Source organism: Diachasma alloeum, unplaced genomic scaffold (assembly GCF_001412515.2).
Source record: "Diachasma alloeum isolate Michigan unplaced genomic scaffold, Dall2.0 Dall_scaffold_00760, whole genome shotgun sequence".
Classification (NCBI taxonomy): domain Eukaryota; kingdom Metazoa; phylum Arthropoda; class Insecta; order Hymenoptera; family Braconidae; genus Diachasma; species Diachasma alloeum.
Window position 1 is genome coordinate 23,209 of NW_021680890.1, and position 25,203 is coordinate 48,411.

At 38.7% G+C, this 25,203-nt stretch overlaps 7 protein-coding genes across 7 annotated transcripts; 3 read left to right on the forward strand and 4 right to left on the reverse strand.

Moving 5' to 3' along the window:
* Positions 1 to 777: 777 nt before the first annotated feature.
* Positions 778 to 3,445, reverse strand: LOC107044561 (phosphotriesterase-related protein). The gene is made up of 7 exons (XM_015266486.1): positions 3,186 to 3,445; positions 2,654 to 2,813; positions 2,197 to 2,387; positions 1,942 to 2,100; positions 1,696 to 1,860; positions 1,390 to 1,607; positions 778 to 1,313 (listed from the first exon to the last, which is right to left on the reverse strand). Exons 1-7 carry the CDS (start codon positions 3,208 to 3,210, stop codon positions 1,173 to 1,175), a joined length of 1,059 nt encoding a protein of 352 aa, XP_015121972.1. The 5' UTR covers positions 3,211 to 3,445; the 3' UTR covers positions 778 to 1,172.
* Positions 3,446 to 3,763: 318 nt separating this feature from the next.
* LOC107044592 lies at positions 3,764 to 5,732 on the forward strand. The gene is made up of 7 exons (XM_015266533.2): positions 3,764 to 3,938; positions 4,080 to 4,154; positions 4,253 to 4,435; positions 4,649 to 4,831; positions 4,908 to 5,079; positions 5,162 to 5,241; positions 5,469 to 5,732. The coding sequence occupies exons 1-7, from the start codon at positions 3,821 to 3,823 to the stop codon at positions 5,645 to 5,647; spliced, it is 990 nt and encodes a 329-aa protein (XP_015122019.1). The 5' UTR covers positions 3,764 to 3,820; the 3' UTR covers positions 5,648 to 5,732.
* A 594-nt stretch (positions 5,733 to 6,326) lies between these two features.
* Positions 6,327 to 8,289, forward strand: LOC107044595 (PI-PLC X domain-containing protein 3). The gene is made up of 2 exons (XM_015266536.2): positions 6,327 to 6,621; positions 7,237 to 8,289. The coding sequence occupies exons 1-2, from the start codon at positions 6,489 to 6,491 to the stop codon at positions 8,106 to 8,108; spliced, it is 1,005 nt and encodes a 334-aa protein (XP_015122022.1). The 5' UTR covers positions 6,327 to 6,488; the 3' UTR covers positions 8,109 to 8,289.
* A 352-nt stretch (positions 8,290 to 8,641) lies between these two features.
* LOC107044537 (coiled-coil domain-containing protein 47) lies at positions 8,642 to 10,637 on the reverse strand. The gene is made up of 4 exons (XM_015266453.1): positions 10,362 to 10,637; positions 9,424 to 10,166; positions 9,031 to 9,202; positions 8,642 to 8,881 (listed from the first exon to the last, which is right to left on the reverse strand). The coding sequence occupies exons 1-4, from the start codon at positions 10,635 to 10,637 to the stop codon at positions 8,642 to 8,644; spliced, it is 1,431 nt and encodes a 476-aa protein (XP_015121939.1).
* Positions 10,638 to 11,592: 955 nt separating this feature from the next.
* LOC107044594 (kinesin-like protein KIF3B) lies at positions 11,593 to 14,790 on the forward strand. The gene has a single exon (XM_015266535.2). The coding sequence runs from the start codon at positions 11,994 to 11,996 to the stop codon at positions 14,283 to 14,285; it is 2,292 nt and encodes a 763-aa protein (XP_015122021.1). The 5' UTR covers positions 11,593 to 11,993; the 3' UTR covers positions 14,286 to 14,790.
* Positions 14,742 to 21,891, reverse strand: LOC107044593 (uncharacterized protein CG7065). The gene is made up of 6 exons (XM_015266534.2): positions 21,763 to 21,891; positions 20,894 to 21,004; positions 19,725 to 20,440; positions 18,990 to 19,087; positions 18,760 to 18,859; positions 14,742 to 18,230 (listed from the first exon to the last, which is right to left on the reverse strand). The coding sequence occupies exons 2-6, from the start codon at positions 20,978 to 20,980 to the stop codon at positions 15,326 to 15,328; spliced, it is 3,906 nt and encodes a 1,301-aa protein (XP_015122020.1). The 5' UTR covers positions 20,981 to 21,004; positions 21,763 to 21,891; the 3' UTR covers positions 14,742 to 15,325.
* A 338-nt stretch (positions 21,892 to 22,229) lies between these two features.
* LOC107044608 (KAT8 regulatory NSL complex subunit 2) lies at positions 22,230 to 25,177 on the reverse strand. The gene is made up of 6 exons (XM_015266552.1): positions 24,525 to 25,177; positions 24,121 to 24,289; positions 23,426 to 23,589; positions 23,042 to 23,301; positions 22,725 to 22,865; positions 22,230 to 22,622 (listed from the first exon to the last, which is right to left on the reverse strand). Exons 1-6 carry the CDS (start codon positions 24,937 to 24,939, stop codon positions 22,377 to 22,379), a joined length of 1,395 nt encoding a protein of 464 aa, XP_015122038.1. The 5' UTR covers positions 24,940 to 25,177; the 3' UTR covers positions 22,230 to 22,376.
* Between the last annotated feature and the right edge of the window lie 26 nt (positions 25,178 to 25,203).

A 25,203-nucleotide genomic window follows, 5' to 3' on the forward strand; every position in this document is an offset into this window, starting at 1 on the left:
CACCCGCCAAACCGGAAAACTAAGAATTCTGTTGACCCACTTTCATCCATTACAAACAATGGGGAACGTGGTGACAAAACTTGTATGTAATCCGATTTTAAAGGCTATCCCCATGTTTTTCATAGACAAGGTTAATTTATATTATTCCCCAGCTATTGAAAAAAATTACAACTACAGGCGAATTTTATTTTTCATTTTACGAGAAAACGGTAATTCTGGCAATGTTTAGGTATAATATGGTTGGTGCATCTGAAGAAAAAATCCAAAAATAAATAATGAATAAAATCTCCAAGGGAGATATTATACAATTTTTTAAAAATAATATAATAGTTTTTTCAATGGATAATTTTGTGATAAAATTTCAAGATATATTATTTTTGTGAAATTTTTCAACTGAAAAAATCTTCACTGACATTTGTGCATACATGAGTTAGAAATTTCATTGAGGAAAAACATTAAATTCCGTTGCTAATACGTTATTCGTTGACTTGAAGTTTTGGATTAATCGTCGCCGGACGATTGAAAAAAAATCATTTATTTAGATTATTGCACTTGAATTAGAAGCAATTGACGACTGGAGAAGGAAAATGAGTTGCCTGCTTGACACTAATGGAAAAACCCGCCGGAAAATAATATTTATCATTGCAGATATAAAATTTTTGATCCGCCCATTGAATTCCCATCAGGGAATTCCAGTGATAAGTATAAAAAAAATATCCACTTGAAACTATTGTGATCTGCACCGTTTGTTGTACATGGTTTTTTATCTTTTTATTATTTTTTTTTTTTCGGCCGTCTATGTTATCCAACTCAACGAGACTTGCTCTCCGTAGAAACAATTGCACTCATGATACATTTGACCTCTAACCGGCGGCATTACCGAGTAGATAACATAACAGATGAGGGTCCTGCCGTGCTTATATGCTATACTGGACGATTGGCGATTGCAATCGATCCATGTCGCTACTTTACCATCTCAACGATACTTGAGGCACGAAAAATTTTTATTCATAAACCCATGACAAACTCGCTAATAGTCAGCTAGAATTCTATTGAATTTCTATTTTCCCTTGGTAGAGTGTCGTTCTATAAATCCCATTGTCCAATAACTCGACATATTAACTTGACTAACAGGTCAAGGATTATTTCATTGATAAATAAGAAAGCAGCAGTTAACTATTTCTCCATGTAAGCCATGTCTTTGGATTTTCAATAGTAATAGTATCGATGTCTTGATTAGTGAATCCTCTGGTCGACATCCTGGGAATAACGTTTGTGAGAATATGAGAATATCCGTGACCGCCGAATTGTATCTAAAAAATGGAAAATATTAATTACATTGATGATGATGATTGCAATTTTCAAGTATTAATCGTTGCACCGACGTACCAGCCGGTGTTTGGTATGAATATCATGACTCATAAGAATCTGTTCAACACCTCTCTCCTCATAAATCCACTTGATCCTATTGAGGCGTTCGGCGTCTGAAGGCATCTCAGTGGATTCATCCAGTTGGTAGTACGAACACTCGATCCCAAAGAGATCAAATTGACAATAGCAGTCGAATTTCGCAAACTCCATTAACGCTTCCTTGGTTTTTATTGTTCCTGAGGTATTCAGTTAGTGTAGTTGCAGACTAATTTGAGTTAGTCGATTTATAAAGTAGTAAATCATGATAATTTTTTATATCCTTACTATCCAGATGGGACATGATGGCCTTCTTCGGGTCCCCACCAGCTTCCAAATAAATATTCATTATTTCAAATGGTGCTTGAGTATTTCTACCAGGATGAAATGTCACAGGACAGCCCAACTGACGTTGAACAGTTGCTGTCGCACGAATTGCAATTTTTTCAAAGTCTAAAAATCATTTTAGGAAGGAGTCCATGAATCTATTTTACATTATCATCATTATATATCGAGGAATAAAAATCAATTTACCAGTTATCGGCCATGAGCTTCCAACTTCACCGATGAATCCTGCCTTTATACTTGGGTAGTCCATGCAGCCTTTTGTCAATTCGTTCATCATGACATTGTGCATCTGTTCCTCAGTTAACTTTAGAGTACTCGGAGCTTGCGTGGCCTCCACGTAATACCCTTGAACAGTACAATTTTTGGGTTGTTCTTTTTCGAATCTATACATGCCCTAGTTCATATTCATATTCATATTCATATAAAAAAAAAGCTACATACCACTGCCGACAATGACATGAACCCCAGTGTCGTTACTAATTTTTTTCATCAAAGAAAGGTCCCTTTGGATTCCACAAGTTGTGTTATCGACAATCGTACCCCCTCCATTTTTCTTATAAATCATGACATCTTCAATGACGGCTTTACTCGCGTCCTCGTCGTAAAAATTCACGTTGTAACGACTGCTGTATCTGGAGGAATATTTGTGGTGTCGAATATCACGAGAGTTACATATGAGAGGTCGAACATGGCGAGTCAAATGTTATGTGTTAATTTCATCAAAGTCGAACAAAATGAAAGATGAATAATTTTTCTCAATCCTTGTGCGTAAAGTGAAATTTTACACTTTAAGCTTCCCCTCTATTTAACACATTACTTTCCACCCTTTATTGGATATATTGGATATATTGGACTCGCAACATCTTTGAGTTTTTCAATATAAAAAATCAAGACTCACGGATATTGCTTGACATATCCGACATTATTCAATGCAATTTTTTTCTGGAAATAAGCGGCCAGTGGCTTTGGTGGAGGTACATAGAATCGATGGAAATCCATCGCTAGATGTTCATGAGTCAGCGTCCTTCCTAATTGGGAGAGCTCCACCGGCCCTAGAACTGCATTGTCCAAAGATTAAATTAAACATTATTCTTCAATGAGCGTCTTTTCCAAGCTCTTTCAAGCTTTTACTCGTTAAAATTAAATAACTTTTCCAATTTTTTATTTTAGGCTAACTAAATAATGAATATTATAAAAAGTCGGATAATGCATTTTTTAAAGAGTATATACCTATATAAAAATCAATACATTAATGATAAAAATAATAGAGGACAATGGATATTTAAAACTTGAAGCCCGGCCCACAAAAACTCATGAAAAACTCTCTATTGCTTCTTTTATTTTTGAATATGTCATTCATTTGGCTTGGTGGATTGAAATTTTAATGAAAATAAAAAGTGTTTGAATGCTTGCGATTTTGGATAAATTACCAGTTTCTATAGTAGCAGCTTCCATTGGCGGCAGCTCCTCCAGACGTCTGCATTGAAAATCGTTTTATCTCTTTGGCACTCCTGAGATACAGTATTGTTATCAGAAAATAAATAGCGCCAATGACCTTCCAATCGCGTGAACCGATTATAAAATATGAAAGGTTGAATATATTCACAATTTCCTGCTGGCGATAAATAAAGTAGTCTGGTGCATGGAGCCCAGTACATATATAAAATTGCAAAAGGCGAATGTACAGAAGAATCATTTCTGCTCTTGCTCTCAATGTGCGCGATGAGTTCAATGGTCAGCCCCTTCCACAATAGAATATGCTATTTTATTCGCCTAATTGTCATTGGCGCATGCAGTGATGATACCAATATGCTTTAATTGACTTATTGGTGTATATATATGTATGATTCAAGGTGTCGGTAATTTCGTTAGGCACTCTATCTTGGCATGATTAATTAAGGTATATATTATCTCGAGACAATACCACTCAAAAGTTGAAAAAATCAATATCACATACACCAGATAATATCACCAGAGAAAAAAATGTTACGCGATTAGATAGTAATGATCTGCAATGAAGATAGCAAGTTTCAGGTGAGGCTCACTGCAGTGCATTTTCAGTAATATGATACGTACAAAATGTTTGACAATGTTTTCCCCATACATAAATGTTGTCACTCTCTTATTGACTATTTTCCATTTGGTAAACTTCGGAGAGACGCAGGATTGTTCGGAATTCGTGGGTAAATAATTTCTACCCTGTCTTCCTATTTCTCTTTAATTTCTAGTATTTCGTTTGCAAAAAAAAAAAAAAAAAAAAAAAAGGAAAAAAAAAGAAACTCCCCATCATCTTCCTTATGATCGTCCTTATTCTGCTCTTCAAGGTTTGGGTGGCAGTTGCCTTTGTTCAAAATGTTATCCAGGCCTGGAATGCTCCACAAACAATATATGTACTCAAGGTAAATAAAATGAAATAACGTTTTTCAAGTTTATCTGCATCTGTGTACTATATTGATTTTTCATGTGACAATTTCGTTTCGACAATTATCCAATGCAGTTACTTGCACCTCCAATCAATGGACAAACCTCCCCTGGAGGCCTTTGTGTGATGCAAATGGCACATACTCGGCGAAACAGTGCAAGGGTGACAAAGCCACTGGTAGATGTTTCTGTTATAGTCCGGAAGGAGAGAGAATCTTTGGATGGTCATGGTGGAAGAATGCCGATAACATGACTTGTGGTAAATTAATCAAGCCCCATCATTTATCTCTCTCAGATTTTTATGAGGTATGAAAGGGAAGGATGAAAAATATCGGGGTGAATAACTGTACTCTTCTAGGATTAGAAAGTTGTTCGGCGGGGAACAACTGCCATGTTTTATACTACCCAACTCTAGTCTCTAGTAGTTGTTATATTAGAGAGCTATATCATTATCCATGTTTTTTTTTTCAAGCCTGCGCGAGAACAAGAGAACAAGTGAAAGCCACCAGATTAGATCTATCCCTTCACTGCGATGAAAACGGAAATTATGATGAGTTGCAGTGTGATAATGGTTTATGTTGGTGTGCTAGTCCAAAAACCGGACAACCTCTCGAGAGGATTTTCCCTGAATCTATGATGGAATATCTACCCTGTTGTGAGTCTGCTTCTTTGCACTTGAAATCAGTTCATCATCTGTCTGAATTTCTTCAAGATCATTTTATTACTTTCAGATAAAAGCGATCAAGTTGGTGCGCAATACTGGCGACAATGCGAAAGCAAGGGAATCGCTGCTCAGAAGATTCTGGAAAAACTGACGGCTCGAGGACGACTGTATTCATTCATTCAGGATGCACTGTGTGATGGTGATGGAAGCTATGCGCCGTTAAGAGTTGATAGGAAAACGTATTGAATGTTTTACAGCTTTCATCTCACAATTATTTCATAAAAAGAGTGGAGTGGAGTTATTTTGGACATTTGTTCGTAGGGTATTTTGTACCTGGAAGAATTCAAGCAGAATTGACAATTACCAAAATCCCATTGGAAATGTGAGAGCCATGAACTGCAGTAAGCACATTTCAATATCTTTTTAACAAATCTCACAATTTTTTCAGAGTGTCAAATGTCAAGTGTTAAATATTGCGAGAATGGGAGAATATAACACGGTATATGGTCGTGGATTGTTTAGGCAATGGTGTGTGTGTGTGTGTGTGTATTATACCAAATTAATTATCACAACATATCACCAATAATAATAATAATCATTATCACAGTGTTGTTACAATTTTTTTCAGATTGTGCAAGAGATACAAAAATTTTTACTGACGAAAAATTGGAGAACCTCCTCACCTGCGAGACGAATGGGAATTATGAGGCCCTTCAATTTAGTAATGGGCGTCCTTTCTGTGTTGACAGCGATGGGTATGCAATCTCAGGTCTTGGAGGATGGGGAGATTCGTGGTGTCCTACATAAGAATATATAATGGATTCTTCAATTTTTCTATTCGATAATTACTATACTTTTCAAATAATTTTTCTAAAATAAAATTGAAAAATGATAACTGTAAGCATTATTTGATGAAATTGTCAGCTCTATATTCATCATAAATAATAATAAACTACTTACATATAAGAAAATTAAAATAGCAAGTGTGTAGTATTAGTTAGTGCCTCTGAGTGTTTTCCAATAGAATTTTTTAGCCAATTCCCTAGGTTCGCATTTAAGTCTGATATATCACCACACAAGTGAATAATTCTGCACAAAAAGTAAGGTTTTCCCTTGTTCTTCAGCGAATGCGGTACAGGGGGTTGGAGAGAAAAATTTTATTTTCTTTGGTTCATGGTTCTGTTTATTTAGAGGGTAAAGAAAAACCTCCTAGTACCTTTTGAACATTTCGCTTGAAATAAAACACGCAAATAAGCTGTAAAATCTATTAGGAGAATCGGCCAAAAACTATAATAGAAAATTTCATAGAAATCCAATAGAATTTTCTAACGAATTTGTTACGTTTTCCAATGAAATTTTTCAATACTAAGGAAAACTTACCAACTAAATTTTCCCGCCTTTTCTACGCCCATATCAGGGCCGTATCACCATCGGCCTCCAAGGTCAAAACAATTGTCTCAAATAGGCACTTTACGATATTCAATACTCCAGTCTTGCTCGATGCCACGCGGTTGTCAAAACATCAACGGGGAGTTTAGTTGACATCAGTGTTTGCACTCAATTTCCAAAATATTCCCGGATTTCACGGTCAGCACATTCACCTGTGACTTGAGAGACCAGTGGTGAAGAAAAAAAAAAACATCCGGAAATGGATCACTTATTCAGTGACGTCCCTGGTGTCAAGACTCAAAATGTTATTTTAAATGACAATTTGGAACTGTGGATGACGAGACTCCCGCCATATCTCAAATCAATACCCATAATACATCTTGCTATACCCGGTATGTTGGAAACAATTAATCAATTAGAATTTCGCGCCCTTAATTCTCAGCTAAAAAGTCATGGAAAAATTTGAAAGATGCCTTAAAAAATTCCTTCTTTTTATAAAAATTAAATCAAGTTAATTGAAGCTAATCTCAAGTGGATAAATAATTTGAAAACATACGTAAAAATACATATGTGTTGCATATTTTAGAATATTTTTCAAAATTATTTATCCTCTTGAAATCACCTTGAACCTTGTTTCATTCACTTTGGCTGACAAGTTTTTTTTTTCTTTTTTCCTATACTTCCGAAGCCTCTTAATATTGTAATACAATTTTTTATTTTAGAAAAAAAACAAAAAAAGAGCCAAATTTTTGAGCCATCTTTTTTTCACAGTTAAAATTGGATAGTTTTTTCGGGCCACTGCCCCAATTGCAAGAATATGGTGAATATGGTGCAATTGTCTCGTCATCATCATTGAATTAATAATTAATAATTATCGATTTTATTTTTGCAAAATATGAACTCATAGAAACAAAGAAGCTTTTACATAACATGGCACATGACGCACCTCATTACATGATCTAATAGCCCTGGCGAATGATAAATGAAAATAATGTTCGAGCCAACAGGTTCCCACAACACAATGACGTACACAATAAGCCGTTTCAACGATGTGGGACCTGACGAGCCGCAGTACCTCCGGTTTTTGGGTCGTTACTTGTCCCTGCTATCAAAACCAGTGATATTTAATTGGTCGGTGACCCAATACGACGACATAAAGGGCCAATTGACCGGTGGAATTCGTTATTTGGATCTGCGTTTGGCAACGAAACCCAATGATCATCAGATTTATTTTCTTCACGGTCTTTACGGGGATACTGTTGCATCACACCTTAAGGATATTTCAGATTGGCTGAAGGAGCATCCAGAGGAAGTGATAATATTAGACTTTCAGCACTTTTACTCCTTCAATTTAAATAATCATATGAGTCTCGTGACAATCATTAAGAATATATTTGGGACGAGAATTTGCCCAGTTTCCGGGATTCTATCGAGCATCAGCATTGATTGGATGGTGAGGAGGGGCTACCAGGTGATCATCATCTACAGGAATGAGATTGCCAGACTCGAGAATGACTTGTGGCCCTCGGGCCTGTGGCCGACACCCTGGCCCAATACCACTGATGCCACCGAGTTGATTGATTTTTTGGACTCGAGACTAGGCACTAGACTACCAGACACTGGATATGTCTCTCAGTGCCTGTTGACACCTGACACTAAGTATGTCCTGAGGCATCTCTGTGGGAGCCTTCACAGGGATTTGGCTGTCAAGTGTCGGGAGGTTTCGATACCTTGGCTGGAGGGACATTATCCGGGAGACGGGGGGATGAACATTGTCATCACTGATTATGTTTCTTTCAACAATTTCCAATTTTCCAGGCTTGTCATTCAGAGGAATAGAGAATTGCTGCAGCATACACATTCGTTCTCATTATCTTAGAAATTCAATGACAAATCAATATTATTTGTAAAACAATTATTGTTTATTATTTTATGTACAATAAATTATGTATTTTATTAAACACCGAATTACTCTCATCTGGTGCTTGGAGGATACCGTCGTCATTACATCATGTTTAATTTAATAATCGCAAAAATTTCAATAACTCAAAAAAATTGGAAGGATCTCCATTCAATAATTAGTATTAAACGACTAGAAAAAATGATTTTGTAAAAATTCAATTTTTCTAACAATAGCTACTTTAAAATTTTTTTAAAAAATGTTCTCATGATTTATTCCACTCGATATTTCCTTTTTTCACTCAATTACCACTGAATTCATTTAATGATTAATTACATTTGTGTATACATATAAATGGATCTGTTTTTCTTTAAAAAATAGCCAGAAAAACTGATTTTCAGTCATTCAAAATGGCATTCAATGCGAATGACTTCAGTCCAGCATCCTCTCGAGGATTCAAAAAAAAAAAACACAAATAATGTTAAAATTCGATCGCTGCAACGGTTTATGGATCACAATGCCTTGACCTTAAGCTGCTTCATTCTGGGTGCCCTCTTTTTGGCTAATCTCTTCTGCTCCTTCTCCTCCCACTTTCTCTGCTTGTCAGGATCCTCTTCCTGAAGGATTCTCTCCTTCTCTGCACGTCTCTTCTCTTCGCGTTTCTGGGCTGCTGCTTCTGCACGAGCTGCATGGGTCGATTTTAGGAATGCTTCCTCGACTCGTAAACGATTTTTGTCGGATTTCGTCTTTCCCTGGATTAAATCCAACAATGAATTGTTGGAATTTTTTAGAAAATACTTTATCAATTTGATGAGCGATTGAAATGATTTTTTTATTAATCATGGGTTAATTCAGGGATGAAAAAAAAGAATTTTTTGGATGAAAAGTTTGAATTTTTTACCTCTTTCGACAGTTTAAATCTTCTCAACTTATCCAAAAGATAGAACGATAGCTGCAATAATTGTCTCATTTTTTCCTGATTTTCACCTGTAAGTAGTTTACCCTTTATACTGATGTTCAATCCAATGAGAAGAACTCGTTTGACATCTGGCATTGCTAATTGTCCACTCTCTCTGAAAGAATAAAAGCAATCACAAAAGCAATTAATCTATGTACATTATCCCATTTTTGTTCGCTATATTTTTTTTCTCTTCTCTCATGAAAAGGATCAAATTTGAGCGGAGAAATCCACTTCTATCTGTCCATCATTTCTCGAGCAAGAATTTGTTTTTTGCCATTAAAATTGCTCACACCATCAGCAACAATTAGAAGACATAAATAAATGAATACTCACTCCTGCTGCTTAGGTCCACTGAATTGATCGCTGATATGTACATAATCCACTAGCTGTGCATACTTATTAATCGCCTGCAGAACTCTGGCATCTAAAATGGCACTGGTTGCCTCCGCAATCTCTGACATGACGAAAAACCCTGGAGGCAGTCCAAACTTGTCCCCAGGCCTTTTTTCAGGGCAGTAAGTCGCGATATCCGCAATATCCTTGGTCAGATGCATTGCAGTCTTTTTAGTAGCAACAGCTAGGACAAAATTATCACTCTCGTCTTTGGAGAGTTCAATCTTAAGAAGTGCCTGATCATTCTGGGGCCTCAAGATTTGAGACAGAACTGCCACCAAATCCTGTCGTTTTATTAGTTTTAATTCTATGAGCATGGAGTCACAGCCCACCCTTCCAGAGCAGTAAATCTCGTACTGGGACTCTGACTCCTTGACGAGACCGTTGTTGTCGTCCTCCTCGATGCTTATACCAGTGTCACCCACGAGTGAAAAATTATCCCTCAAAATTTTCTTGTTGTCCTGTAGCCACTTTTCGCAGATCCGGAGGTTTTTCGATCTTCCAGCAAGGTAATTTATAAAGTACACGAGGAGACCTGTCACCATGAGGATCTCCAGATAAAAGCTGTCCCATCTGGCTCGCAAGTGCAACGGAACTTTGGTTATCGTCAGGGTCGAGGGCTCCTCCTGCTTGCCATTTCCACCCCTGGGGGTCGACTCGAGACCCTCAAATTCTTCTTCATCCTGTGGGAGGGAATGCAAAATTAGTCAGTGGTAGCAAGTCTACACATATATATACAGACAATATTCTACAAAAAAAATTCGATAGAATTTCATTTTTTATTTTGTATAGAAATTCGGTAGAAAGAAGAGGAAAATAGAGTGGTGAATTCATGTTTAAAAATTGCTACAGAAAATGTATCAATATTTCATCTCGACCTGGAAGTGATCAAACTCGGAGTCCACGTCGTCCTCCACCAGGGCGTCGTCCTCCTCAAACATCTCCTCGGAAGGTGAGGGGGAAGGGGAGGGGGAGAAGGAGGAGGGAGAGGACTCCAGGGGCTTGTTCTTCTTCTGGTGGTGGTGCGTCTGCACGTCGTCAAAATCCTCAAACTCGGCAAACTCGTTATCCTCCAGATCCTCGTGGAAGTGGGCAGATGCCCAGAGATTTGAACCCACCAGGAGAATGTGTAGGCTCACTAGCCACAGTCTCATGGCTTCCTGTAACAGCGAACATGGGGTTTAAATGATTTTTTTTTCTTTTTTTAAAGTTCGTCTTTCGTTATTCCTTTTAATTTTCCATTTTATTCCATTTACTTAATTTTTTTTTCTACTCTCAAATTCTTATATTCAATTATATATGTCTTTTTGTAATTGAAAATTTGAGTATCGCGCCAATTTTTTCACTATTTTTTGAGCATTTAATAATTAATAAAAATCTTGAAACATTTCTTCAAAACAAAAAATAAAAAATCGGCCAATTCTGACTTGTTCTCATCATTTGGGAGCAACTTTGAGGTTACTCATGAATGAAAATTTTACATTTATTCCACAATCAAACAACAGAATATTTGCTGTACTTCTGCCAATCAACTCACAGTTTTTTTTTTAAATTCGCTTGATGTATAAATGAACTTGCTATTTCTTCCTATCTCCACATAGATACTCGTGTAATCCGGTTAATTAGGCCGCTACTGGGTATTTTTCTTGAATAGATATAGCCAAGTGACTTGCAAGACACGAAGTCAGTCACGGGACAGGGCGGTGAGCGCGAGGGGAGTGTGTGGCGACTGGCGACTGGCGTCAGAGTTCAAACACCCGGCGCCGCAGCAACCCCAACAAATCAATTATCTAAAAACCTCAATCTTTGTAATATTCCTTCATTTCTCCCCTATTCACGTAAAAACTTAATAAAAGTAACAAAAAAAATCAATATTGACAATTTTCAGTTGCGGTTAATCTCAATTATTGTCTAATAATGTCTAATAATTATGGAGAAAATTCTACTGATTTTTCCTATTAAATAATTTTCATTGACAATATCTGATTAAACATTTTATTCAACAAAAATACAAATTTTACAAAAAAATTATAATTTTCAACTTGTTTTCTATCATCAATAATAGCTGAATATACCAGCTCCTCTCCTCCTCCATCTCTAATCGATCACCGGCTCCACTACGACGTGTGCACAACTTCACACGGTATTGCTGACACCAGAGTCAGACCTCTCATTCGTAAATACGTGCCTGTGCGGGACGATGTGTCCCCTCCCCTCCTTGAGTGCATTAAAATCCTGAAAATACCGGCTAAATCCCACGAACCATTGCCCCCTCAGTAAGTGCCAAATTCCCCCCTGGTATCTCCTGGAAAAATAGCCCGATAATCTCCAAAAAGTGATTAAAATGTCGTGCAAACTGTGAGTGTCACGATGACAACCGTTTGTTGAAAGCAATTGGACTGAAACAATGGATCAATATCACCACCTCATACTCAAGCGGCAAACATAAAGTTAAACGTGGTGTGTCTCTCAAATTGCAAAAAAAAATCACTATAGAGAATAAATCAACTATGGAAAAGGAGAATAATCAGGGGAAGCCCCCGAAACGTAAATCGGCCAAGGCCCCACTAATCTCCGAAGTCGGTACACAGTGTGTCCAGGTAGTGGTGCGATGTCGTCCGATGGATGAGAAAGAGCAATCGAAAAACTACTCCAAGGTGGTTGAGGTTTGCCCCTCGCGTGGAGTCGTGGAGATTCGTAATCCCCGAGAGGATCCAAGCCGCGACAATACCAAGGTTTTCACCTTCGACGCAGTATACGACCACCACTCGTCTCAGCAGGAGCTCTACGAGGAAACAGTCCGGCCACTTGTCTCATCAGTACTCGATGGCTTCAACGGCACAATTTTCGCTTATGGCCAGACCGGAACCGGAAAGACGTACACAATGGAGGGTGGAGGAGGAATGATGAAGGATGACTACTCTGAACGGAGGGGAATAATTCCCCGGTCATTCGAGCACATCTTCAGTCACATAGGAAGATCGGAGAACATGCAGTACCTAGTAAGAGCGAGCTATTTGGAGATATATCAGGAGGAGATCCGAGATCTTCTGCAGTCGGACCAATCCCTGCGCTTCGAGCTCAAGGAGAAGCCAGAGTCCGGGATATTCGTCAAGGACCTATCGTCCGTTATCTGCAAAAGCGCCCAGGAGATTCAGCAACTCATGAACAAGGGAAACCTCAACCGAACAATTGGCGCTACCAATATGAATGAACACAGTTCTAGATCTCATGCCATTTTTCTCATTACCATTGAGATGGGATCAATGGGGGTAGAGAGTGTTGGTGTTGGCGGTGTTGGCGGTAATGGCGGTGGCAATGGCGGTGGCAATGGCGGTGGCATTCGGGTGGGTCGACTAAACCTCGTGGATTTGGCTGGAAGTGAAAGGCAAAGTAAGACTGGTTCCTGTGGGGATAGACTCAAGGAAGCTAGTAAAATAAATCTCAGCTTATCGGCACTTGGCAATGTCATCTCGGCGCTGGTCGATGGAAAAACTTCGCATGTGCCTTATAGAGATTCAAAGCTGACGCGATTACTCCAAGACTCGTTGGGGGGTAATTCCAAGACAATTATGGTAGCCAATATTGGCCCGGCATCGTACAATTATGACGAGACATTGACAACTTTGAGATACGCTAATAGAGCTAAGAATATAAAAAACAAGCCGAGAATCAATGAAGATCCTAAGGATGCATTGCTCCGTCAGTATCAGGAAGAGATATCACGACTCAAGGAGAAGTTACTGCTCAAGGGAACGACTCCGAGCAAAAAGAAGACGAGACGATCCAAGAAGCCCAAGGTTGATAATGATGATGATGATGATAATGAACAAGAGTCCGCCGAGTCGGACTCGGCTATCGATGACAGCAGAGAGGACAACAAAGTCTCTGAGGCGGACAAGAAACTCATAATGGAGCAGTTGAGAGCTGAGAAGCAAGAGGCTCAAGACTTGGTATTAAGAATCAAAGATCTCGAAAGTAAGATGCTTTGTGGTGGTAAAAACATTATTGATCATACCAATGAACAGCAGAGGGCACTGGAGCAGAGAGCGACGGAGATCGCTGAGAGGAAGAAGCGAGAGGTCGAGATGCAGCAAAAGTTGGAGGACGAGGAGTCGACGACTCTTGGAGTCAGAGAGACTTACACCACTCTTCAGCAGGAGGTCGACGTCAAGTCAAAGAAGCTGCGCAAATGTTTTGCCAAGTTGCAGGCCCTCAAACAAGAGCTTGAAGATATCAATGATGAGTACAACAGGGATCGAAGGGAGTTTGAGGAGACACAACACGACTTGATGAAGGAACTCAAGCTCAAGTTCCTCATAATCGATAACTTCATTCCTGCCGAGGAGAAGAACAAGATTCTGAGTCGTGTAAAGTTCGATGAGGAGGAGGACACCTGGCTAATCAAGGAGTCATCTCCATCGACTGTTGATCTCATAAAACGGCCAACATCTGTCCCAGGGGCAAGGAGACCTGTCTCAGAATACGCAAAGATTGCCCTCGCCATGGGACGGGGGGGAGGCTACAGATACGCTGGTGAAAACATTCTCAATTTGGAGCTGGACATGCCTGCTAGAACAACTCTCGATTATCAAGGACCTGCCATTGCCCCGACAATCCAGGCTGTTCTTGAAGAGGCCCTCAGGGACGAGGGGGACATTGATGTCGATGCGGCCAGACTGAGGACCCCAAAACTCAGAATTCCCAGTGCCAGACAGAGACCCAGGAGTGTTGGAAAGATTCCCCACATGCAGATACCTCCGCCTGTCTATCCCAAAACAAGGGGATTAGTGCCCAAATAGAGTCAGATGTAAAAAATATCTTTTTAGTTTTTTCTTTGTTATTGCTCTGTATTTGCACTGTATTTGTCTAGTCAAAATTCAAAATATTAAATATGAAAAACAATATATATAGGTATACCAGAAAAATTAATGAAATGCTTGGAAAATTTATCAGCTAATTTTTTTTCGCAAACGCAATATTTGTCTGTTTTTTAATACAAACAATAGGAAATATCTCTATTATTAGATTCGACGAGTTTGTTGTAAATACTCGCTTCTGTATTTAAAATAATTTATTAAAAATATTCTTTTGCGATGATACCCGTTGATCTGCTGATGACATTAGTAGACTGAAATAAATGAATCAACTCCAATGGCAATTGTTCCTCTCTAGTCATTACAATTGAAATAAATCCACTAAAAATATATTTAAAAAACAACCACTGCTGATTATTCTTGTTTTCAATCATAAAAGAATGTAATTGAATCATGTATTTTTTTTCATTAAAGGTATAGTACAAGTTTACATACCAGTGTATCATTATTATTATTATTATTTTCATTATGATTTTTAATATCTTAAAAACTAAACGAAAAATAATGAATCACCTTCGAAGAGAAGTATATCAATAAACATTAATCACTCACATGTATTCAATCGTACCACTTTTATCTTATTTGTAAAGAATTGTCATTTTTTCACGTGAACGGCCTCCGTAAAAAAATATACCAATTTCTTTTTGAATGAAAGGAAAAATAAAAATAACAAAAAAAAAGGCAAAACGTCTCTTTCACTGAATCAATGAACCAATAAAAACCACCATTAACACGTCTGACAATTGATTTAAAAAAGACAGTATCTATTCATACGCTCCACGGTAACTGACCGATTTTGACAAAGTTTTCAACTCTGAAAGCAGAGTTCAAATTCAAAGTTCATAACAGTGGATCGACGGTAAAATTGACCACGGAGCGTGCGAATAGACACTGCTTCAAAAAAAAACCAATGTTGTTGAAACAGCACAGAATATGAAGTCATTTCAATGAAGAATATTAACAAATTAATAAAACCTTTGCTGCTGTGAGTAATTTCCATATTGACTCTGCTGGGGATATCCAATTGGCGCAGGACCAGGTACTTGTTGATACTGATTCTGATTCTGATTCTGATTGTGATACATCTGAGGATACTGAGTCTGCTGTGGATGAGTTGAAGGTGGGCCATACTGTCCCTGATTCATGTTCCCATAGTTAGCCTGTGGATTATAATTATTATATCCATTGTTCATGCTCATCGGATTAACGTAACCCTGATTGTTGAAGCTCTGCTGCTGTTGACTGAACTGATTTCCAAACTGATTGTGCGCAATTGCTGCTGCAGCTGCTGTTGATGCTGCATAAGACACAGGATTATTATGCTGTTGTTGGGAGGAGGGTGGCAGCTGAGGAGTCTGAAGGTTTGGTATGGGATAGCCCTGGGCTGGAAAGGATTGGGGAATGGAAACACTTGTCGAGCCCGGGGGTGCTGGATCTTTGTTGTTGAGTGCCTTGTCCTCCCTCCTCTCAGGATTCATGTGGCTCTTTACCACGTATTTGTTTGGAAGATCTCCCATGATGTTTGCAATGAGACGTTTGGTCTCATTGAGAATAGCTGTGGGATCACTGGACTTTGCTCCCCCTCCCCCTCCCCTACCCCCGCCACCATCCTTTGACTTTGGTGACTTTGATCTGGATCTTGACCATGAGCGTGATGAGTTGGATCTGGAATCTGGTGTATGCTTTCTCGCCTTCTCACTCTCCACTACATTCTTGTCAGCAGCTTTGTAGATGTCTTCGTACGAGTAATCATCATCGTCATCGGAAAGATCGATTTTCTTGTTCTTATTCTCGTCCTTTTTCTTTCGGAGCTCCTCTTCATCATCGGCGAACATGTCCAGCTGGGGCTTCCACTTGGCGTGATCATCGTCGGTGGGATTGTGGCCTCCCTTTCGCGTGGAGAATGGGGAGATACTTGTTCTGTGTTTTGGCTCCTCCTCTCGAGGGGGAGTCTCAGCCCTCGTGGACGAGGTACCGCCCAGATTCACGAATCCCCTCAATTTTTCCACTCTCGCGGGATCAGATGCCTCCAATTTCTTCAAGAAGTTGATCAATCCATGCTGCTCATCGGTGCCAAGATCCTTAAAGTTCTGTAAGAGATCCTTGAGATCATTGTCAGTTAGACTCTCCATTCTCCTGGCATGCGCCTCAATAGGATCGACTACTACTTTAGCAGCCGTTGGATTGACAGCAGCAACAGCAGCAGCAGCAGCCGAAGCGACTTCCCTGATCTCTTTAACTTGTTTGGCTTGTTTAGTCTCGCTGAGAGGAGGAGGAGGAGTGACTGATCGCGCCTTGGGAGCATCAGTTGTGCCAGTAGCAGCAGTCAAGCTTTTAACAAAGCTTGCAGCTGTGATTGGTTTATCAGAATTCTTGGAGGCCTCCGCCATCCCCACCACAGCATTTATCAGTGTTTCCAATTCGTCCTGAGAGACATTAGTCCGTCCCTGAGCGATAAGAGCAGCTGCAATCTGCTGAGCAATGGCCACTTTATCTACAGCACCCACTCCCGGTACACTAACAGGTTCAGACTTAACCAGAGGTATGTCAATTGACCTCATCAACAGCGATCTACTGGCAAAAGATGCCGATATCTGCTGCCTTATCTCCAAGGCCTCTTTCTTTCTCTTTTCCTCCTCCTCGACTCTCTTCTTCTTTTCCTCGGCAGCTTTGTGCAGCAATTGCGCAATATTAGTGATAGCAGACTTGGTCGGGGCCACCGCCATTTTCTCTATCATTCCCGCAAACAGCTGACCCTTCAACTTCTCCTTAACCGTTTCAAATAGTACAGCAACTTCCTCATCCTGCAAGAGTTCCTCCGCGGAATTGGGCTTTGCTTTTTCCGCAGCAAGTGCGCGCGATAGAAGAGCAACGACTTTAGGTCCGAGTGAGCCTAATTGTCCCTCGAGGGCTGTCAGAAGTCGGAGAAGCCCGACAACCTCGAGATCCTCTTTCAAGGGCTCCTCCTTAGGAGGTGGAGACGGAGATTTCTCCTTGACGATGTATGAGTAATGCGGGCGCGCACGCGGAATTATTCGCGGTTGGGGGGGATAATAAGCTCGGTAGGAGGGTTTGGCGCGGATATAGCTGTAGGCGTAATCGCGTTCCTCGCGGTGGCGCTCGTACGGATCTGGTCTCTTCTCAAGTTGTTTTGTTGTTTTCAATGTACCCACGTACTCGACGTCGTCGTCGCTGTCGGCCACGTGGTGGCGCGCGCGTTTCGGAGGGCTTGAGCGAGGCTGCTGCTGCTGTTCAACCTTGTCGCGTTTTACTGATGGGGTCGGCTGCGACTGCGACTGCGGCTGCCATTTTGCCTCGGGCGGTTTGTCCTCCGGCAGGTCCAAACGCTTGCGGATCTCCTCCTTACGCGCCGAGAGCTGCTCATTATGAATTTCGCGCATCCTTTTGTTCCAAAAGTCGATCCATTCCGGCTTAAAGTCGTGCTTGCTCGGGTCTTTGCCATCGGCTTGGAGCTCCTTGTATCGACGATTCCAGAATTTCTTCCACTCGTCGGGATAGGACGGGTGTTTCTCAGGATTTTTCTCGTGGAATTTAAGGGCTCGGTCGAGGGTCTCCTCTGCCCGACGTATTTGTTCGCGGAATTTGTCCCACTTGTCGCGTTCGCGGAGGGGCTCGCGAGAACGTGAACGCGATCGACGGGATTTCGATGACCGATAGCGATTACGATCGCGAGTTGTTACTCGGGGAGGAGGAGAACGCGAGCGAGAGCGCGAGCGGGAGGGAGAGGGAGAGGAGGAGATTGAGGATAAGGAGGAGAGGGATTTTGTGTCGTCAGATGGACGAAGCTTCTTTGCATTGTCCGACTTTTGGTTCAACTTCTCTTTTGATAGGATTCGAATTTTGAATTCCCTAAAAGAGAAAATATTTACATTATTTATTACTCCAGGGTCCAGATAAGGGATCTCCAAGGCTTGATTTGGGGAATTTCGCTTTCCATTTTTTTTTTTTGTACACTGACAGAAAAATTGACAGATTTTTCAAACAAAAAATTTCTCAATTTGTCAATTTTCTCATGTTTTTGGATTTTCATGATAAATTTCATTCTCGTCCATTTTTTGAATTGTAAATAAGAAAAATTATTTATTTTGAAAAGTAAATTATTTTTTGGTGGATGAAATTTAATACATTTAAATTTTAAATGAAGAAGGAAAAGTAGAAATGAGATTTCTTACTTGCAACTAAATTTATTTTTGTGACAAAAATTTGTCATCTCAGCACAGTAATCAAATGGTCAGCCTCGGATTTACTTTTTTTTTTTTGTTAATTTTCAATTTGTGAAATATTTTCTATCCTCTTTTTTGTCTAAATGCTTGGGAGTATTCTGCCCATTAAAAATTGTCAATATTCCAGAATCAATTGAGGAAAATTAATTACTTACGATTTACTAGTATCAGGTTCAATCTTCTTTGGAAATGCTTTATCCAAATTACTCTCTTCCTTCTTCGGTTTACTCTCAATCTTCTCATCAGTTGTAACATCTTTATTCCCAAAAACATTAACACAAGACAACATTGAATGAGTGAATAAAATTCATAAAATTTAATTGAACATCGTTTCATCACAAAAAAAAAAATCCAAGAATCAATCATCAAATAAAAATTCACTCACCTTTCTTCGTTTCACCGCTAACTTCAGCCATTTTCTCATCAAAGTTTGTCACCCATCTCACATCGTAAACTTCCATAAACGTTACCTCTGCTGTTTCCCTGTGCACGTAGGAAACAACCGAATTATTTATTTTTCAATTCTTTGATTCATTTACATGTCGATGAACAATTCTACAACTAGATATTGCTTCTTCAACAAAAATTCATGTCTAATGAATAAATGAAACATTGAATTTTGAACTGTGCAGAATATTTTTGATGTGGTACGGACCAGCCGGAAATTTCTTACAGTGAATTTTTAAAATAGGACACATGTTTACAAGACGACAAAAAACATGTACAATTGTTGATCAGTAACTCGTAAAAATTTGTCTAGTTTTTTTTTTGTGCTCCGGTTTTGAAATAGACTCAACATTCACGAAGAAATGATCAAGCTCTTCGTGTTTATTAATTTCTCATAAAATTCTTTCAACTCTGTAATGATAAAAATCATATCAAGTTTGTGTGGCGTTCTCCCCTGCAGAATGAAATTCAAAACACCCGAAAAATTGCTGCATATAAATGTAAATTTACCAGTAAAATAAGATAAAATTCGTAATTATTACGGTAATTCACAGTGTTAAAGTGATTATTTTATTGAGTGACCACTGATCACTGGTAAAAATTTCTGTGTGAAGAAAAAGAAAAAAAGAAAAAAAGAAAAAAAAAAGAAAATGATAGAAAATTCTCCACTTACCTAAAATGAAAGTCCTGATAAACATTCTTGATATACTGCATTTTATTCTTTTCAAACTGTCCCTTATCCACCAACTGTGGCTGTAATCTACCAAATTTCTCTTCAATCTTCTTGGCCACAAGTACAGATATTTCATTAGCACCACGTTTATAATTCTGTGTCCTCGGTAATTCAGTGATAGCCCTCGATATAGTCGGAAAATGACGATTCAAATACGTGATACGATGATTGTAACTCGTAATGTGTGCCATAACTGTTCTCGGATCTCCACGTTTATCGCACAAAACACAAGTGTAGCTTGGCTCGCAAGATTCATTATCAACCAATTCTAACAAATACTCGAGACCAACTAACGGTGAACTCTGATGACGATCAAGGGATGTTTGAATTGTCGTTGCACGTGTCATCTGATCCTCCATACCTGGTGGTACTGGTTCACCAGGTGCTAGGGCGTCTGAAATTGATACTTGACCTGATCCCGATGACTTGAGACTATCTCTTTTTGACCACAGGGATACTGGGTATGGCCACTCGTCGAGCTTTATCTTGTGGCGGCTCGAAGTGTTGTGGGAGTGGAGCTTGTGAGCACCGAACAGGGCTATATTGCAGATGTGACACCATATGTCGGCGTCCTCGGTTCGTGAGTACACGGGACGGAGGGTGCCATCTTCGGCGGTCACACTGCATCGCATCAAACGCTTACGATCACTCTCTTCCTGAAAGCCAGAGAGTGTCGATCAAGCGATAAGGCGAATTTCTTGGGGTGAATAGTAATTATTTGGGGGCGAGAGGTGACAAGTTGATGAGTTAATCCATGTCTTTTCAGCTATCATTTTTCACATACTACCAACTTTAATCAATTATGTTGATTTTTTCTTTAAAAAAAATATGCACGTGAAAGTTGCATAATTTTCAACTGAATTTTCTCTAATGGAATTGTAATGAAATTATCATACAACTCAATCAATAGATTGATTGAAAAATTTTTAATGCATGAAAAAAATTTTTTTCACTTTCCACCACTTCACCACTGAAATAACAATTGATTTCTCAACATGTTAATTTTTTTTTTTTTTTTTTTAATAAAAATATTCATACTTATAACATTGCCCGCCAACAGATCTTCATTGTTGTAACCGATAATAATCTTCAATTAATTATTCATGTACCTTTTCACGCTCTTCCTCAGACAAATGCGATGCATTTCGTCCCTCGATATCGAGGTCATCAAAGTTCTGCATTCCGGAGCTTTTCATTTAACCCACCATCGATAAAATCCCCTGGAAAATCCAATTTTTTCCAAAAAATAATGTGAATAATTGAATCACAAAGATATGAAAAGAAAAAAAAATGATCTTACATTCCATCTACTTACCCCATCAATTAACAATACTTAACTCAATAATGTATCGATTATATATAAAAAACTATGAAATATATGAGGGATAAATTGTCTTATGATAAATCTCAACATTGCTACTGAAATATGAAAATGTAATTTTGTTTTTTTTTTCTGACTTTCTTTATTTTTTGTTATCAGTTAATATCTTAATCTTCTGAATTATTATATGAATTTGCTAGAAGGCAGAGAGCACCATTCCAGCTTACTTACCAAGCTCAACCTCATTAAGTCTTTAATTAACAATATATTAACCATCAAGAACCCACGAAATATCACAATATCATGATGAATTTTTTATCAATAAAAAACAAAAACCACTAGAAGGGTGGAAAAACACCCCAAGGAGTAGCAGAAGAATATTAACCACAGTAGGTGATAAAATTTCGTCAATAATATCCTAGATAAACGATTATTCAGGGTACACTGGATATATCCACTTTCATCTCAAATTCACAGACATGTGAATATTCACGTTTTCTCATGTAATTTTCTTATCTTATAATCAATAAAAAAAATCACGTAGGGACGCCGGTGGGTCCTTTATTGGCACCCTCGAAAGCACCCAACGCATCATCTGGATACTTGCAAATTAACCAAGATAATTGATTATTACTTCAACTAATATTAATTACTCACCGCGATAATCGAAATCACCGAATCTCAGCTGTATTTCTATCCTTTTAACGCGATTTGATATAGATTTTAGGTAATTTAATATCCACTTGGTGATTGTGTTAGGAGTTGGAGTAAACGAAGGCGGCCATGCTGGTTTGAGAAGAGAAATTTCCTATGAAAAAAACTGATAAAAAAAAGGCTGGTTCTCACACACGCCTATATGCGCACGCGCATTAACTTGTGTGGTGTGACCCTAGTCGTTGTCTCGTCGTCATGACGTCAGCCTCCTGCCTGCCTTGTGTGAAAACATGTTTATACACCATTCGTCGGCAAAGCAAATATTTCACTTTTTACCTGACGATTATATCGCACTCTAACTGACCGATATTCTCTACCATCAATAGAATTATTATATAAAAAAATCAATATTTATCAATAACTAGTAATACCTAAATACCTATATATGTATAGCGAGACAATTGTAGAAATTACTTATTCATATAAAACTTTATTTATCATACTGGCAACTGATCACCGTATCTCACAAAAAATATCCTCCACCGACTAAATCAACTGCTCAATCCTAATATTGAAAAACCAAATGATCAATGGAACTAATTGAGTAGCCTAGCCCATCAAGTAACCAGCGAGTCATCCTTGTCACTGCACTGTGCATTCACGCTGAAGGCCGTATCAGTGCTCGTCTCGCTTGTGATGCTTTCGTTGAAGCTCTGCTTCTTATGTAAAGGCTCATTCATTTCCCTCATTAAGCCCGCCATGTCGTCATCTGGATCAATTTCCTGATTATTACCAACAACATCGATCTCCATGGCGTTGACGTTGGATCCCACTGGCTCTGGACATTTCATCTCTTTGATGAACTGATGACACACATACATAGTACAAATCAATCATTTTTTCGAGTGCACTTTAAAATCCATTTAATGCTTATTTATTTATTTTTGCTTTTTTTTTCCTCTCACCTTCATGGGCTCTAGTGTACAGGGAGGTGGCAGATCCATGTGAAAGACACAATTGGAGTCGAAAACAACGGGAACTGGCTCGTGACATGATATGTCAGCTCTTTTAGCTCCACATGCTTTGAATAACACCTGACGTTCGTCCTGTAGTGTCATGAGTTATAACTAGTTGATCAATAGGGATATTTCCTTAATTGTTTTATCAATTAGTAAATTAGTATATATCATTAAAAAAAAAAAAAAAAATCAAGCTCAACAATATCTACATTTGAGGGGAAAAAAAATTAATAAATCGATATTCTTATTCTCATATACATCACCTTTAATATGTGTTTTCTGCAGTGTTTAGCAGCAGGAAGTGTCCTCTCTCCACACTTGACTCCACCTTCTGTGAAAATGCATTTGGGTACACTGGGAGGCTTATGAGAAAGTCCCTCAGAATATCTGGCTCTTTTCTCAATAGATTTCTTGTACAAAATAGCTTCAACCCCACTTTTACGGTGATAACCATTCAACGCCTTCAATTTCTCGTAGATTTTTTTCTCTTTGGGTGTATCTTTAGATTGATTATAAATACTACCTAATGGAGGAATAAAAAATATCAACATGACAATCTTATAATTTAACTATTTCAAGGGATACTAGTTCTAATTTTCGATATTCATTAATTCATTGTATTAATGCTGGAAATTGGGATGACTCACAGAGGGTTTCCTTCTCAGTCTTTATTGCGTGGAGATACCTTCTACGTTTCTCACGCAACATGTACTGGAGCCTCTTGAATTGCTCAATGTAGAGGGACTGGAGTTTTATCAGTTTCTCACGAGCAATGTAAATACCCTCCTCAGCTGTGTAGATACCTGCATGCCTTAAATAATTTATGCTAATTTAATGGACGAGTAATAGTTGCTCTCAAGTTGCAAATAAGCAGTTACTGGTGGTGGTGAATACTGTTTTACTAAAAAAATTTCACTAAAATTTCTAGTACACAACATATATTGGAAATTTTCATCATAATGTAGCACCACTAGAATGGAGAGTCAAAGAATTTCGTCATTGAGAATTCAAACATTTGTGGAAAACTCAATGGAAACTGTAAAATCTCAAATTTCATGATTTTTTCAATTGTCTAGAATTTTTTTTTCAAAACACTAATGTTATTAATGCTATTAGGTAATTATGAGGATTGTACGTGTGCACTAGCCAAAGCAAACTAGCATCAACAATTTCTACTGGCTGTAACAAGTGGATGAGGATTACAATTCCATATCGAAATATAATTTTAACTAGTTGAATGAAAAAGCTCAATTACTACGCGCATTCTAGTACTATAGTGAAGAAATAACATCTGAGATAGTTGATTGTTAACTCTCGGTGATGGAGATGTCAGTAAACTCACTTGAGGGGATCCTCATTGAAACTGCTAAGGGATTCACTGTCACTGTCATCCAGGAATGCCCCTCGGAGGGCATCAGATGCCACAGTGGGCTCCACATCACTGTCTGATGAGCTGGCATAATCCAGTATATCACAGCAGCTAGAGTTGATCTTGGATGCATCAATTTCATCTTCAAGAGGATATTTACAAAAAATTATAATAATTATACTTGACTGGAAGGAGATTTTTAAAAATGTTTAATGTCTGAAAAATCTTTGACATTTTAGACATTATTATCCTGTTATACCTATAGTATATATATAAAGAGTAGAAACTAGTGTTGAAATGCTATAATGAACTTCCAACTGGGGAAAACTCAAAAATTGTATAAAATATGTAACATTTGCCCCCTTGATTTGACTTACTGAATGGATCCAACGCTTTGATTTTACCCCTCTCCCCAGCTTTATCTCCACCCACATAATGCCTCAAGTTCAAGAGATACCTCTCAGGATTCTCTGGCAAAACTCCTTTCGACGTGGATTTCATTCTGGCAATGAGAGCTTTCCTCATGTGTTCAGGGCAGTAAGCAACATCTCGTCTGTCCATCCGGGGGGCTGGGTTGCAGCATCTCTTGGCACTCGTGTTGTAGACGAATGCACATTGTTTGTAAGGGGCACTTGGATCGTGCAGAATGTGCTTTTGACAGAGGGAAAAGCCCTCGAGAGCTTGTCCAGAGCAGTCCCAGGAAGTGTAGCTGCACTTTTTTGATAACTTTTGGCGTTTCTGAGGGATCCCTGAGACTGTTGGTGGCAACTGAGTGTTCGTATGACGATTCATTTTTTTTTTTCATCAATGAAAAATAATGACTTGTTGATGATAGCGGTGAGGTTTTAAGCACTAGCCAATCGTTTTATACATCACTTGAAATATCGAGGATTTATTAATAGCTGATAATATTCGGCACATCAGAGAACAAACAATTTATCTCTACTACTCCTTCTCTCACTTCTCCTCCTTTTAGCTAAATGCTAAATGCTAAAGGATAAGGTATGATAGATAGAGGAAGGTAATCTCAACATTGTTCTCCAGCCTATCCCCAAA

Excerpts from the sequence above, each read along its gene's own strand:
- LOC107044594 (XM_015266535.2), top strand. The coding sequence starts at position 11,994 with ATGGAAAAGGAGAATAATCAGGGGAAGCCCCCGAAACGTAAATCGGCC.
- LOC107044592 (XM_015266533.2), top strand. The coding sequence starts at position 3,821 with ATGATACGTACAAAATGTTTGACAATGTTTTCCCCATACATAAATGTT. Across the intron at positions 4,832-4,907 it reads GATGGAATATCTACCCTGTT|ATAAAAGCGATCAAGTTGGT; the intron begins GTGAGTCTGCTT and ends TATTACTTTCAG. Across the intron at positions 5,080-5,161 it reads TTAAGAGTTGATAGGAAAAC|GGTATTTTGTACCTGGAAGA; the intron begins GTATTGAATGTT and ends ATTTGTTCGTAG.
- LOC107044561 (XM_015266486.1), bottom strand. The coding sequence starts at position 3,210 with ATGGAAGCTGCTACTATAGAAACTG. Across the intron at positions 2,388-2,653 it reads GGATATGTCAAGCAATATCC|ATACAGCAGTCGTTACAACG; the intron begins GTGAGTCTTGAT and ends ATATTCCTCCAG. Across the intron at positions 2,101-2,196 it reads TCATGTCATTGTCGGCAGTG|GGTATTACGTGGAGGCCACG; the intron begins GTATGTAGCTTT and ends GTACTGTTCAAG.
- LOC107044608 (XM_015266552.1), bottom strand. The coding sequence starts at position 24,939 with ATGAATCGTCATACGAACACTCAGTTGCCACCAACAGTCTCAGGGATC. Across the intron at positions 23,302-23,425 it reads GACTGAGAAGGAAACCCTCT|GTAGTATTTATAATCAATCT; the intron begins GTGAGTCATCCC and ends TTCCTCCATTAG. Across the intron at positions 22,866-23,041 it reads GCAGAAAACACATATTAAAG|GACGAACGTCAGGTGTTATT; the intron begins GTGATGTATATG and ends ATGACACTACAG.
- LOC107044595 (XM_015266536.2), top strand. The coding sequence starts at position 6,489 with ATGGATCACTTATTCAGTGACGTCCCTGGTGTCAAGACTCAAAATGTT. Across the intron at positions 6,622-7,236 it reads AATACATCTTGCTATACCCG|GTTCCCACAACACAATGACG; the intron begins GTATGTTGGAAA and ends TCGAGCCAACAG.
- LOC107044593 (XM_015266534.2), bottom strand. The coding sequence starts at position 20,980 with ATGAAAAGCTCCGGAATGCAGAACTTTGATGACCTCGATATCGAGGGA. Across the intron at positions 20,441-20,893 it reads CTGAGGAAGAGCGTGAAAAG|GAAGAGAGTGATCGTAAGCG; the intron begins GTACATGAATAA and ends TCTGGCTTTCAG. Across the intron at positions 19,088-19,724 it reads TATCAGGACTTTCATTTTAG|GGAAACAGCAGAGGTAACGT; the intron begins GTAAGTGGAGAA and ends CTACGTGCACAG.
- LOC107044537 (XM_015266453.1), bottom strand. The coding sequence starts at position 10,637 with ATGAGACTGTGGCTAGTGAGCCTACACATTCTCCTGGTGGGTTCAAAT. Across the intron at positions 10,167-10,361 it reads CCGAGTTTGATCACTTCCAG|GATGAAGAAGAATTTGAGGG; the intron begins GTCGAGATGAAA and ends TCCCTCCCACAG. Across the intron at positions 9,203-9,423 it reads AGTGGACCTAAGCAGCAGGA|AGAGAGTGGACAATTAGCAA; the intron begins GTGAGTATTCAT and ends TTATTCTTTCAG.